Source organism: Notothenia rossii (genome assembly GCF_949606895.1).
Source record: "Notothenia rossii genome assembly, chromosome: 2".
NCBI lineage: Eukaryota > Metazoa > Chordata > Actinopteri > Perciformes > Nototheniidae > Notothenia > Notothenia rossii.
Genome location: NC_136904.1, coordinates 84,348,774 through 84,363,530, shown reverse-complemented (window position 1 = coordinate 84,363,530; position 14,757 = coordinate 84,348,774). Strand labels below are relative to the sequence as shown.

At 38.9% G+C, this 14,757-nt stretch overlaps 2 protein-coding genes across 4 annotated transcripts in view; one reads left to right on the top strand and one right to left on the bottom strand.

Annotated features, from left to right (window-relative positions):
• The window catches only part of itgbl1 (integrin, beta-like 1), a 35,544-nt gene extending 24,500 nt beyond the window's left edge, over positions 1–11,044 (top strand). For both annotated transcript variants that reach the window (XM_079666466.1, XM_079666465.1), the window contains exons 9-11: positions 3,871–4,017; positions 6,553–6,666; positions 9,237–11,044. In XM_079666466.1, coding sequence (XP_079522592.1) covers positions 3,871–4,017; positions 6,553–6,666; positions 9,237–9,325 — 350 coding nt within the window. In that variant the 3' untranslated portion in view covers positions 9,326–11,044. The remainder of the gene's footprint in view (positions 1–3,870; positions 4,018–6,552; positions 6,667–9,236) is intronic.
• The window catches only part of fgf14 (fibroblast growth factor 14), a 93,715-nt gene continuing 88,706 nt past the window's right edge, over positions 9,749–14,757 (bottom strand). For both annotated transcript variants that reach the window (XM_079666467.1, XM_079666468.1), the window contains exon 5: positions 9,749–13,248. In XM_079666467.1, the coding sequence (XP_079522593.1) occupies positions 13,106–13,248 (143 nt within the window). In that variant the 3' untranslated portion in view covers positions 9,749–13,105. The remainder of the gene's footprint in view (positions 13,249–14,757) is intronic.

Sequence of the window (14,757 nt, the reverse complement as noted above, 5' to 3'; positions counted from 1 at the left end):
AGTCTGACAATTAAATATGTATGCTCAGAGCCTGGGGAAGTTACTGGGTGTTTTGAGAGGCTTAGAGGAACTCTAAACCAGGTACCTGGAGAAAGGAGTGGGGATCAAACTGAAAATAACTTCACAATCCTGGAAACAGTGCTGTTTATGTTTGGGCCTTACTGAAGGCAAGAGAGAGGAGAGAAGTGAGAAATGACACAGGTTCTCTGCATATCATTTAGTCCTTCAGTGTTGAGCTTGTCAGTCAGCTCAGCACTAACATGGCTCTCAAGGGTTTTCTCCAAACACAAAGAACGAGAGGCCTGAGCAGCCCACATATCCAATTTATACTCTGCAAGTGAGGCATAAATGCTCATTCTTCAGGCCTCTCTGGTCACCCTTTGGGTATTGGATATTGGATACATATTAGAAAAGCTGACACTTCCTGAATTGTAAGCCAATAACTCATTGGACAACTCTAGACAGTTGTTTGACTGCAAAGCTGGTCATGTGTAAGGTTGGAAGATGCTGCTCCCTGATCATTTTTGCATTCAATACATGTGGGTTTAATAACATTGAACATCTGAATGTGGATGACGCAAGATTTGCATATCTGTTTTGTTTTTCAGGCACTGCAGTGTTTGTCAACTCAACTCTGATATACATAATCAGAACTTTTGAAATATCATCATTTCAGACATAAGTAGGACTCAGATGTTGAGTGGATGGTATTTAAAAGCCTGAAACCAGTCATTATGTCTCCTCTCATACGACATGAGTGTGGCATAACTGTTCAGCCAGAATACTGCCTGGTGGGTTTCAAAGCTCTATTCTGCTTGAATTTCACTATTCCTGCTATAACATGTAAAAGTAGGTTTGTTAAATTCAATAAAGACCAAAACTCAGTCTTTCGGTGCACAAAATTCATCGTATCTTCAGAAATGATTTAAGTAGCGGTAATGCACCATTAAACTGGATGCCAACCGCTGTAAAACTCCAAGAAGTAGAAGAAGAAGAAGAAATTATTTAACTCGTAAATTCCTCATTACCTGCAGTGCTTGATGATCCATTTCACAGGATAAGTACTTGAAGCACTATGACAAATGTTATGAAACCTAAATGTTTAGTATGAAACATATCGTTGCAGACAGCCATAACATATAACCTTCATTTCCCTGTTAACAACCTGGGATTAACAACACATCCAGTTTGCAGTTCATGCATGGCTTCCATTATTGACATTAATTAACTGCAATGTCTTTCGTACTGATCAATGACCGAGCAATGTCTAGTAAGTATAATGAGGTTCCATTATATTTCCAAACATTATAAGTAGAGGAAGATTGCCTGAATGCTTCATCGAGTAATTGTCAGTGCACAATAGATTGTGGCATTGTTAGGACTAGGATTCAAACCAAGTGTCAGACAGAAGAAAGCTTCTCAGAGAGTTTAACATTGGAGAAGTCTTCAGTTTGGATTTGGTTTTCAAGTATGAGTATTACGCCCTGAACTCTGTGACACATGGGAATTAGCTTCTTATCAAGTCATTTTGAGTCCAGAATGGAGCCCTTTAAGGTTTATTTAATTTTAAGAAGTTAAACAAATCTGACATCTGAATCTAGAACATTTCAAGTGTAACATATTCTTTAAAAAAAGGTATATGTTTTCTTTGTTGTAGTGCTACATTTTGCCTTATTTTGTACATGTATGTTTAAAGATACAGACTCTCTCTATCTCTTAGGCAAACAGGGAACATTGTCTTTTTGTGTAAAAACAAAAGAATATTAGAACTATATAAGATACAAGTGTTGCCCCACCTTTAACAGTATCTTTTTATCATAAAATACATAACTTAGTTCCATCCTTTTTTGTGTGGCAATGAACTCTCAGCCTCAGACTGACTTTCCGCATACAGTACAGATCTTTGCTGGGTTATGTACCAGATTGGCCACCGCTTCCCCTTTACCATCTCTAAATGCTATAGCACAATGCACGCTCTTTGAGAGGCAGGTGCACGTTAATTGAATGAGGGCTAGGTTGCTGTTCCTTCAAAGCAATTAACCGCTCTCCCAGGCTGGCTGATTGAGGCAGCCATGCATGGCCTGCCATAGCTGCCACTCCGCTCCAACTGAGACAGAAGCTAGCGAACTTTCATTTATAAGCTCCACAACAACACCACCTTCACACATCCTCGCTACACCATCCCCCTCTGATTGATTAAAAACTGAAGAAATTGATAAGAAAAGAAGGTGGGGATGCCAGGCGATGGGGTGATAGAGATTGAGAGGTCATGAGCTAATATTGATGTATTATAGCTGCAGAATGATCTGTTGCTGATGTTGAGCTATATTCTGTGGGAGCTGTGTCCCTCAACATATTGGAGATTGCACAAACCATGGCAATGTATACTGTTTCCAGATAAATTATTTGACTTATATCTGCAAGGTATAGATGAAGACATAGTACAACCAGCAGTGTATTAACTCAAGTTGAAATGCAGGAAGCACAGGGACAAATCTAGCTTGCCTATTAATACACCAGTGCCTCTAAAGCTTATTATATCCTGTTTCTTTAATTCCTTACAAATGATACCCGGTATTTCACTACTGGTGAAGATATGCTAATTGGCATAGCATACATATTAGGCTGCCTTCACATGACCAGCGGTAAAACGTCTCTGCGCCAGCCCGGCCGTTGGAGAGATTGGAGAGATTGTTGAATGAAGATTATATTTGACCCTCAAATGCTGCTGACCTTTTGATGCAAAACTAATCCGATGCAGACGTTTGAAGAGGTGCAGGCTAGCAAGGGAGGGAACTATTTAAACAAAACTAATCAGCTGCAGATTATCTCATCTAACTCTTAGTCAGAAACCAAATAAGCATGTTTTCAAAAATGTCTTGTTTGTCTGTGTAAAGCAGTATTCATCAGGAAATTGAATTTATAATGTAAAAAAAATCTGGCATCAATTATTTGATTGGAATAATTGATAGGCTTACAATCTGTTCAGTCATTGTTCAGGGAAATATTTAAGTATGATTGTTTTATTTGTATACTTAATGATATGTGAGGGTCTTGGGCTGATGTACAGTAAGAAGCATTACACCTCATCTTACAATCTATTTTTAATTAAACATTTGTGATTGAATCAATACAGCCCTATGAAAAACTATTTCAAACAGCACAGTATGGATTAACAATGATGAAAATGATGAAAAATGCTCTGCTCATTACCACCTCTTCAACATGGCGTCTGGAACCAGATGTGAACAAAAGGGAATCAATCAATGATGCAACTGCCTCTATATGATTTGATTTGAATTAAAGTAAGCATGTTGCCAGTGATCCATGGGCCCTGTTGTTGGATATGAAGGAGGGTATAAGTGACTGAGTGTGTGTGCTTGTTAAAACCAGAACCATGCTGTCGGATAAGGCACCTAAGCACCCAACTGCCTTTTTAAACCAATTAAACGTAACTGGTTTTGTGTGTATGTGTGTGCATGTTGGTGTGTTATTCTCTGCCATTGCCTTTCTTTGTTTTTCATATCCTAAGATTTATTAAGGACAGGACAAGACCAGTGATGGCAGTTCCTTTCATGTCCCCGGGGAAAATACAATAAGCCTGCTGCGTCTCTCTCATCTTCCTGTGGCTCTGTCTGCTTGCACTGCCTATACTGTCAAGGTTCAATGTCTGCACTGTCAACTTCCTGTGTTTAGCTGCATTTGTTTATTGCCTTCTTCCTGCTTTTCTGTGGCATTTCTCTCGACTTTTCAGGCTATATCTGAAAGCTTTATCTGTCTATTTTTCCTCCTGTTTCTGCTATTTTCTCATGGCCATGCTGCATATTCTGTCTTTTTTTAAATAAAGGCCCTTCTGCCCTCCACCGCCAGGTTACGGTTACTGTTCGTGCGGACGCTGCATCTGCGAGGAGGGCTGGTTCGGGAAGCTGTGTCAGTTCCAGAGGTCATGTGACCTGAGCGAGGTTCAGAGCAAGGAGATTTGTGAGACTTCAGACGGCGTCATGTGCAGTGGAAAAGGTGAGCCAGATGTTCTTTCAATACTACTAAGCAAACGTTCCCATAAAAGTCCCTTTTTCAATGTGGCGTAAGTATTATTTACTCTGTATTTAGCAATACCAGCAATACCAGACTAAGAAAATATTAAATTACAAGTGCTGCATTGAAAATATATATTCAGAAGATTGTGCAAAATGTACTAAAGTGTCAAACTCATAAGTATTATTAGTTCAGACGGAATATTACATTATTTATAATCGGTACAATGCATTACCATTTAACGTACTGCCTTAGTTGATCAAGGTGGAGCTAATTTGAGGTATTTCATATACCAATCATGAATGATAAAAAATAAATGTTGTTTGGTGAAATTGAAAATGCAGAATAACTAATACATAGAAATGTATGATACGTGGAGTATTAGGTACAACATTTCCCTATGGTAGACTCGAGGTACATAATAGTATGAAATGGAAACAGTAAATTAATGTACAAATACCTCAAATGTGCAATGATGTACATGAGCAGATGTACTTTAGCTAGTTACTTTCCACTACTTATTTTTTAGGTAAAGTGTTTGCCTCCCACCCACTTGCATTTATCTGTTAGTTATTACAGAAAATACATGATTAGCATGTCAAAGGATCCAGATCGGGTATATTTGAGGATACATATATCAAAGCTTCATCCCTCTCTTCTTCTTTTTCCATAATATTCAAACAAAATGTAAAACTATAATCCAGATGTCTTCGGTGAAATATTACGCTCAAACTGTTACAGCAGAAAGCTTTCTTAAAATATGTTTAACATCTGTTCTCCGAGAGAGATACAAAATCTTCCACTGAGAGAGGAATGCTCCTGTAAGCCTGAGGAAATGTAATATAAGTATATCAAGAGGGAAATGCTTCATGACGGTTGAGACAGTTAGTACCAACAAATATAGGAGAAAGAGAGTAGCAGTATGGAAAACAGCTGTGAGGCACGGTTTTCATGAAAGCCCTGGCGTATTTTTTTTACTTAATTTAGTTATTCTCTTCAGGGGTTCTTTAGATAAATTGTCTTCCCCCAAGGATCATATCAAACGGGCCTTACCTTCACTAGTTCAATTTAGCTCTTTTACAATCTGACTACCAAAATCAATGGCTATGAAACAATTCACACAAAACCTCTATATCTTTCCACAGCATAATTACACACCTCATATTTCTCTTGCTGGCAGTCGTACTTTTTAAAATCAAATGTTATACTACCAAGTAATTAAACGGATAACAATGCTTTACAATGGATTATACAAGATTAACATCAAATTTAAACTCTGGACCAGTAATCTTGCACAGATTAATACCTTGCTCTTTAATGATTCAAGTAACACATTTACTTTGTGTTTCGTTTTATATTGTAATCGTTCACCATGGAAAGGATTATGAGAAGAAGAACATGTTCATAACACATTTTCAGCATCAGTAGATTTAAAAATCTGATCTTCACACATTTTTACATGAATACATATCATATTAAAATATTTCAAGGCAGAAAAAGATTGTCTTTTCTTTGGCTTAAAAATAATATTACATTAACAGACAAGTTAATTTATTGGGAAAATGTAAATGAATTGCTGTACATTTCCCCGCTGCTGGGAAAATAAAGGATTTCTGATTTGTTTCTGATTTCACATAACGTTTCAAAATAAAATGCACACATTTTTGGTTTTGTTAAGTTTCATGGGAATGTTAATTAACTATTATTTTGATTTGTTAATGTGCCATGATGAACAATATTGAGATATTATACTGGTTAGGCTTAATGGTTAACTTTAAATAAACTAAAAACTTCATAAAATACGAAAGAAAACTATATCAGATTCATTGATGATGGAGATTAATTATCAGTCGCTTCTCTGTGAAACTGCCTGACATTAGTAATCCATGGCTTTATAATGGGGTACTGAACAGTGTCACTACATTGTATGTATCATTAGGTGTTAAATGACACCACACAGAATACCTTCTCTGGAGCAGAGCAGGGTGTGGAAATGAAGATGAGCATGTTCATTCTCTACGCTTCGCTTCATTACGACACCAGAACAATCTCCCCTCAGCTCCTCCCCTCCCCTCACCTCACATTAGTTCACTTTCTCTCCGGCTCCTTTTTCTGTCTGCCTACACCTCTCATTAGTTCCTGTAACCCGGTGTGTGTTGATAGAAATTTGGGGGATAGAAAACATAGTTGCTGGATGTCTGGGTGTGAGATTTGGGACCAATAGATTTGTTTCCCCCTAGCCATCCTTAATGCCTTATTATCCTGCTGCTGCCTTTACACAGAAAGATTCATAGACAGTGAAAGGGAAGAGAGGAAGTTTAAAGTATAGGTGGATTAGTTTTCTGGCGGCAAGAGTATATAGTTAGCTGTTCCCCCGTTTGATATACTCACTCACTGTGAAATATGCATTTGCAGGAAATAACACACACAGCATGTTAAAACACAAGCAGTAAGGGTATAGTGTAAGAATGACTGCATTGACTCTAATGTCATTTGACTGACTTGTGTGTGTTGCAGGTTCCTGTCACTGTGGCCAATGTATCTGCCGTCCCCAAGACTGGTGGGTGTCTGGAGAGTACTGCGAGTGTGACGACCGAGAGTGTGACAAACATGACGGCCTCATCTGCACAGGTGACGTAGGACGGACACACGCACACAATCCAACACCTTAGCAGCATCTGTTAACAAGCAGCCACAGTTAAAAATCAACCTACCCAACATGTTCTTTTACATTTTATATTGAAGTATATTTAACCCTTTTTAAATAGCATACAGTATGTTAAGCTAAGCTAAGTAACTGATTTCTCAAAATATTTTTCTCTCACTGTGATATGGCAGAATTAGTTCGGATCTGTACATTCCCTACCATTTACATTTAGATGAATAGCTATGGTAGCGATTCAGAGAAAGAAAAGAACATGAATTAGGAAACACACAAGCATATAGTACACACACACACACACACACACACACACACACACACACACACACACACACACACACATACACACACACACACACACACACACACACACACACACACACACACACACACACACACACACACACACACACACACAAACACACACACAGTTTCTCTTCATATAGCCATGTATCCACAGGAGCTGTCTTCTCCGCACTGATAATGGAAATCTCAGTACATGTTTATAATTATTTTTTGCCCTGGGGTCTATAAAAATCCGGACAGCTGCTCCAAAGCGTTTCTCTAAATGTCAGCCTAATGTCATTCAAATAAGCATAAAGTGGTTCTGGATGCAGAGTAACGTTGTTTAACAAATGTGGAGAACTAGGATGAAACAAAGAAAAGGTGTGGCACTGCTGATAAATGTTCCTGATTACCATATAACTGACATGAGTATGTGTGAAAATTAGCATATGGATGAGCACTTTTATAATATAGAATATGTTTACAGATTCTTTAATATGCAGGTAGCAGCTAGTGATGTAGTCATTTTCCAATCTTATTTTAAAATGATTGTGCTAAATTTGCCACAAATTCCTCCGCATCTGGAGATTTCACGGACCCGTCAGAGCTGTAGATTCTCATTACACATACAACCCATGAGTGATGTGGAAAATTCAGCGTATTAGGAATGCTTGCTAGTTAATTTCATGCAGTGGATATGATCATTTCAGAATTTATTTTATATAAGAGAAACAATCGGTCGTTTGTCTGCAACACCATGAAACACGTGTGTATTCTAAGCTGGATATTTCTTATTCCTCCCTGCTATAGAGCTCCTTTGTTGTCAAAACTGAGCCACACTGCTGCATGGTTGACATGTTTCTTGATTTCCATTGATACACACACTAGTGTATTTATAGCATCACAAAGCACGTCCTGGTGGATTAGACGGTTGAAGTATTTCAAAGTTATACATATTTTAAATAATAGCTGCCTAAACAATTGAGGGGAGGAAAGAAATGCATTGGAAGTATAATGTAGCATACAATTGGGAAATAAAAGGAAAATACCTCGGAAATTGTACCTTAACACTTAGTACTTTGTGACATTCTAAAACTGGACATCAATTACCACATTGAATTTGTATTAATTGGCAGGAGCACCATTCACTCCTGTTAGAGTAAGGGTTGTGGGGCTTGTGGTTGAATAAGAAGTTTGAAAAGTTTTGAAAGACAGACTAAGGTCTTTTCACAGGATAACCTGACAATGAGAATAATATATATAGAGCCAGGCAATCCTTATCCCTTAATGCAATGGAGTCAACAACAGCTCATCCAACTTTATTGTTCTTCTTCTCACCTAATACCCATCTCTGCTGCCTTCTGTTTCTCACCTAACTTTTTTGTCCATCACCAATTCTCCCTCCTCAGACCCCTCCCTTCTCTCCCACAGTGATTTTTGCAGTGTATACATATTTTCAGCTGTGAGACAGGAGGCCAGCAGGAGTCCTCCTCTGATTTCCTCTGCCTGACAGCTCAGGGAGTTTGTGGAGAGCCTGGGGCAACGGGATTATAACACATTCAGAGTATGGTGTTATCTTTATAAACAAATGAAAGGGAAGACAGTTAAACATTGAATAGGATCACAATCTAACTCCCATTTGGTTGTGAAGTTGCTGCCTCTAAAGCCACTTTAAGGTTCGGGAACGATTATAATAATGATACAATTAATTGTTACAGCGCTTTTCCTGGTGCTCAAAGACGCTTTACATAAAATCAGAAACAGAAACAGTACAAAAAAACAAAAAAAACATAAACAGTAGTCCTAATCCAAGTGTGAGTAAAGTGGGGGACTATTATGTTAAAGTCAGTTGTAGTATACTCCTTAATCCACCCCCAAGTCCTTCTGATACATCAATAACTCTTCCTTTGCTATGGATATACAATAATCATTGGTTGCTGTCTAAATGTATTGTATAACCTCCACAGATGAATAAAGGAAAGTCACATATTGGATTTGGAGATATATTTATATATGTGATGAATATTTACATATAAAGGCCTTTCCTTCTTAATTAAACCAGAGTTTCTCCTCTGCTGTGTGGGCAAAATAAGTGAAAAACGACTAACTGTCCTGAGCGGTGTTGTCCACCTCAGTCCCCCAGCAGAGCGCTGCACCCTGGGAAGCAGGGTGTGAAAAGAGGAACCTTGTTAAAAGGTCAGGCATGATGGCACTGCTCTTAATTCACAGCTTTTCTTCTCACATTTTCTAACAGGGAATGGATTGTGTAACTGCGGCAACTGTGAGTGCTGGGACGGCTGGATGGGGAACGCTTGTGAGATCTGGGAGGGAGCGGAGTACTGAGGGGGGGGGGGGGGGGGACACACTGCTGTGAGGAGACAGGAGGCCTGGCTGCCCGGAGCGACCAGGAGCACCGCCCAGGAAAACCATTGGAGCAGGAAGAGGAACGAACTAAACATGGATGTAATTCGGCACATCATTAACATCCAATATCTGATTGTACTGGTTACAAAGGATCCTTATAAAATGGAGCATTGTAGGTGTAAAAGAAACATATTGCCATGTAATCTGTAATATTCCAAAACAGACTAATGTATAATTGTTTTTTTAAATGTAGGAATGCAGCTACAGTACATGACAAATGTAATTATTAAAGTGACATTTTTGCAATATGTTAAAAACAATGGGTGCTAATGTAAGTCAGTACAGAGGGGGGTGTTGTTCCAAAATTGGACTGAAAGTTCACAGGAAAGCTCGAGGCAGGAGTTACTGTTTGAGGTTTTTATTTATTTTTAATAATAAAACATTAATGTGCCGCATGACACAACATTTTGCATGGAAAACAATGCGAAGACCTTAATCATACATGGTTACAAATTTGTTATAACATGACATAACTCCAATGGGCATACTTGCAATGGTATATTTTTTTTTGTTGAAAATAAATCATTTTAATAGTGCCTATTCTTCTCCAACGGGAAATCAAACCAAAGAACCTGCCATGACAGCCACACTGTACTGAAGGTACGTGATGGACACTCCTCACTCAACACACACTAGTGACAAGGTTAAATTCTAAGTGGAAGAAACCAAGAGAGGGCATACATAGTTCAGGTGTGGCATGCTGGATGTCCATGTCACATCAAAGAAAAGCATCAGGGGATGAGAGCTGCATTGACACAAGTGCTCAGTCACCGCTTGAAAAGAAGACCGATAAGAAGTCACAAAGAAAATTTAATGTAAATTCTACTTTGGCCTTTTTCATGCTTAAACTAGCCAACCCTTCTGTTTTCTTTGCCCCCTCAAAAGATGACTGGTGCAATAATATACTGCACACTATATTGCATTAAGTATGTTACTGACATTACAGTACACCTTTATATAAATATTTTTATTCAATATGTTGTATATGTTGTATACAACAAACACAAACTGTATAGTGTAGACAAACTCGTTGCATATATGTATGTAAAATTAGCGGTACATACCAACAATTCTCAATAGACATAGCCTACTACATGCAGTTCATCAATGCCATCCTCTCCCCATGCAACAGATGGGACAACACACAAAATAAGAGGTTTGATAACAGAGGCAACAAAGAAACCAAATTTGTTAGAATATTCTTGTAACACATCTGAAGAGAGGGGGAACAAAGCAAATATGAGCGGTATCAGGACACGACATCACGCACAACCCGTATACAAGAAAAAAATAAGGACTAAACCAAAAACGGTGGGCTACAGAGATCCAAACAGAGATGTACATTTACACACCGGTCATTTACAAAAATAAAGTCAGCCTTGGAGGAGCCAGTTATCTGGAGGGCAAGGCTGGAGCAGCAGCCAGCCCAGCATGTAGAGTGTGTAAGAGTCGAGGATGATTGGCTGTAATGAGGACACAATATCATCATTTTCAGCTCCTGTGTGTATACTACGTCATATTTGTTATTAACAGCTTTGTACAGACAATTATTGAATCCTAACTAATGTGCTTTGATGTGCTGTAATAACAAATGATCATGTGTAATCCCAATAAACTCCGAAAATGATATTCACCAAATCAATTTTTGTAATATGATGAGTTTTAGCAGCACACAGCAGCAACAATCTACTTCATATTTTAAATCTTGTCTAAAAAAAACAAATGTTATAAATCGATCAGATAGAGCTTTGCTGAACTGCTAACAGTCATGAAGCAAAATGTAAAACAGAAAATGGGTTGCCTTCAGAGTAGCTGTGAGTGTGTGCTGTAGCCTACAACATGCCCATTCAACTCTCACTGAACCTTAGTACTCTTCAGCTTACATAGAGGGAAGAATGAAACCCTTACCGTAATCCTTATATAAAATACATGCATGTGATTAATTCAAGGTATACGTATTTCTCTAAAATGACATCAGTCAAAGACCCCTGGGGGTCTGAGCGGAGTTGGTTTGTTCCGAACAAATGCTATCACAGTGAAAGCTTCAATTAATTGAATCAGATGTTCTCTTGTAAAGAATCAGTTTGTCTTGGGATGAAAAAAGACTTTGGTCATTTCAGGATGAATACATCTGAGTGTGGTTTGTCGATGGGTAATGCTACGTGTCCTCTACATGGATGTATTGGGTGTGTGAGGCACCTTTGGCCCAGTGGGGACTGGGAACCTGTTTTTGCATGCCGGGAATCAAAGTCCAAACAGGCACGTGATAGGCCAAGATGATACTGGACTCTGCATGCTGAGCTAGGAGACAAATCCTCTCGTAATAATAATAATTATAATAACAATATCTAGTCATTTAAAAAGTTATGATTTATAATAGTCATTTTCCCTAAGTTTTATACAGTGAAAATGTTACAATATAAGCCATCTCTTGGATAACTGCTGCTAGAAGAGAGAACACAATATTAACCTTGCCCATGCTTTAGTTTGAACCAAATAGGGATGCAGCCAGGATAAATGTCGCCTACTAGTTTTCAGCCATGTTGTTTTCTGGCTTTAGGTAGACGCTGCCATAAGATGGCTGCCAGTGCTGCAGTTATAGACCATCTGGGTCAAAGCCACAAGCCTTGCCTCTTAGTCCAAAGAAGTCAGTGAGTGAGGGACAGAGGCCTACAAGGCCTAGAGATATTCCTAGAGCCCACGCTCTGAAATAAGATTAAAGAAAAATAGACTTCAGGTTTCTACTTACCAGAGAAGGCGGACTGAACCGCTGGTGGGACTTAGATAGTGATATGTATACACCATTCCTTACAGCGCTCTCCCACCCACACACACATCTGTTTATAAATGCGTGTGTGTTTGTATGTGTGTTGGGAGTTCTCGCATTGATTGGCGGTAATTAGCATTTCATCAACTATGATTACAGGAGCTATCTGCCAGCCTCCATCGTGTTTTTATCAGCCTCAAAAAGCAACATCTTTTTTCCCAACAAACTTTGTGTCTGTGTGTATGTGTGCAAGACACAAATGTGGATTGTTTCTTTGTATATATGGATGTTTTTATGCCACATCTGTGTGAATGTGTTTCTTAGAAAATCACACAGCTCCCTTGCAAAATGTTTTTATCTTTTCTAGGTTACTTGACAAAGAGAAAAGTGTGTGACTAGAGATAGAAAGAGAGGGAGAAGGGAACATACTGGTAAAAAATAGAGGACAACAGTCCTATTATTTACTCTATCTATACAGTCTATATCCCAGAACATAGCTGGTGAACTGTGGTATAGAAAATAGATCTGAAGGTACACAGACTGCTGCAACAGGGCATTATAGGAGGGGGGGGGGGGGGGGGGGGTTTCTTGAATGAACTGTCAGCAAGCAAAGTACCACTAGCGTGGGTGTGAAACACGCGTTATTCACATGAATTCTCACAGTTTCAGAGGAATCTAAAAGGCATTCCATATTCAGAGGTCCTCTTCCCTCCTGTGCCGGAGAAACTCAGCCGCCTCAGAATCCATGCGCCCGTGATGAGACGGCCAGAGAAAGGGAGGGCGAGGCGGAGAAGAAGGGAAGAGGGAGCAAGAGAAGAAAGGAAGGACGGTTTGCTTGGATCGGATCCACAGAAGAAAGAGGGTTTGGAGTCTAGTCGGGAAAAGCCCTGCCTCCGTCAAGTCTCCCCCCCCTCACACTGAGTCAGGTGTGGCTATGTGGGGGGCTTGTCGGGCTTGCTTACAGGTTTACCTCCGTTCATCACTGCCGGCTCAGTTGTGCTTTTACTGGGAGGAACTGCTGTCTTGGGCACTGTCTCTCCAACATCATGCAACGATGGCTCTCTGTACATGGCAACTGGAGGAGCAGAGGAGAAGGAAAGAAGGCAAAGAGACAAGTGAAAATGTGTTAACACCAACTTCTCTGGAGTTTACTTGTCTAAAACGGTTTACTGGGCAGCTATCCCCTAAAAATACTTGTTGTTGTGTACTTTTTGAAAGGTTGCTAAACAGACAGAAATTCCTTAAAACCTTTAAAAAAAGTCTCAAATTATAGATGCTGACATATTTTTTGCCTTTGGGCATTATTTCACCATCCTGACCTGCTTCTGTCTCTATCAGTGCTGATTCTGAATCTAAGCACATGCTTTTCCAACTAAAACGAAATGTGTCTCATTATCCTCCACTTTACTGCCACTACACTACAGCTGTCTTGACAGGACACTTCCATTTGATTCCATGGTAAAGTGATGGGAAGCAATCAGGCTGATAGCTGACAAGAGTGATGGTGGCATCTGCTGGACCATCAACATTGTGAGCTGCCCGGCTTCCTACACTGTATCCTGACAGCAGCAAAACTGAAGATCAGCACAATGCCAAAATATCTCAAACATACAGCAGATAGTTCACGATGTTGTACCAGATTTATAGTCTAAGGCATCCATCATGTTATGTGACAAAGGTAGTCATGCTCGTTATTTTCAGTTTTGGTTGTTTTTCACCCAAATACATCGATATGTATTAATGTCTCCAGCTAAAGGTTATGTTTCCTACTGAAATGACACACTGTTGTTTACACTGACAATGTGTTTTGCTATGTGAAAGCTGATAAACCCCTTCTGGTACTAATAAGGCAAAATGAGGAAGAAGTGTGTCCTATTGAGTATCTACGAGTATGTAAAAACTAAACTGAAATCTGTAAATTTATGTTTTATTACTGCAATCACCATATTTCTTATGTTATTTTTTTTTTATCTGACTTTCTCCCTTTTCAAACGGCCTGAACCGTCAGCTATGCTTTTGTTTTCCTTAAATATGATAAATCAATCTCAGAGTTTTGTTTGGGAAGGTTTTCATCCACCAAGCACACATGACCCTTTAACGGATAAATCTGGTGATATTCTGTCTTTTTTTCCTAATGTCAACAAAACTCATTAAGAAGTGGAAACTAATAATGTGTTTGCTCATCTCTTAATTTGCCACTAGTTTATTGGTTCCTAATGAAGATCATTAAAGGATATTTAATTTTTTGTTTATTTAAAGGCTCAGTCATTTCATATCACAGCTGGGCACTTTAGGTTTTAGCAAATGATACACAAACATGAGGAAATAGCGTATAAAAAGGGGACTAACTTTCCCTGGATTAGTACAAATGCGGTGCTCTAGTGAGCATTTGCAGCAGCAGAGTGGTGTACTGCCAACTACAGTGCATGAAATGTGTTGATGAAAATAAAAATATAACATATCAACGTATTCATGCATACTGAAAATAGAATACCTTAACATTGTAATATAATTTTGTTCTAAAACAAAAGATTAGCTCTTAAGATTAGGTATGACTACCTCATCAGAAACATTTTCCAACTAA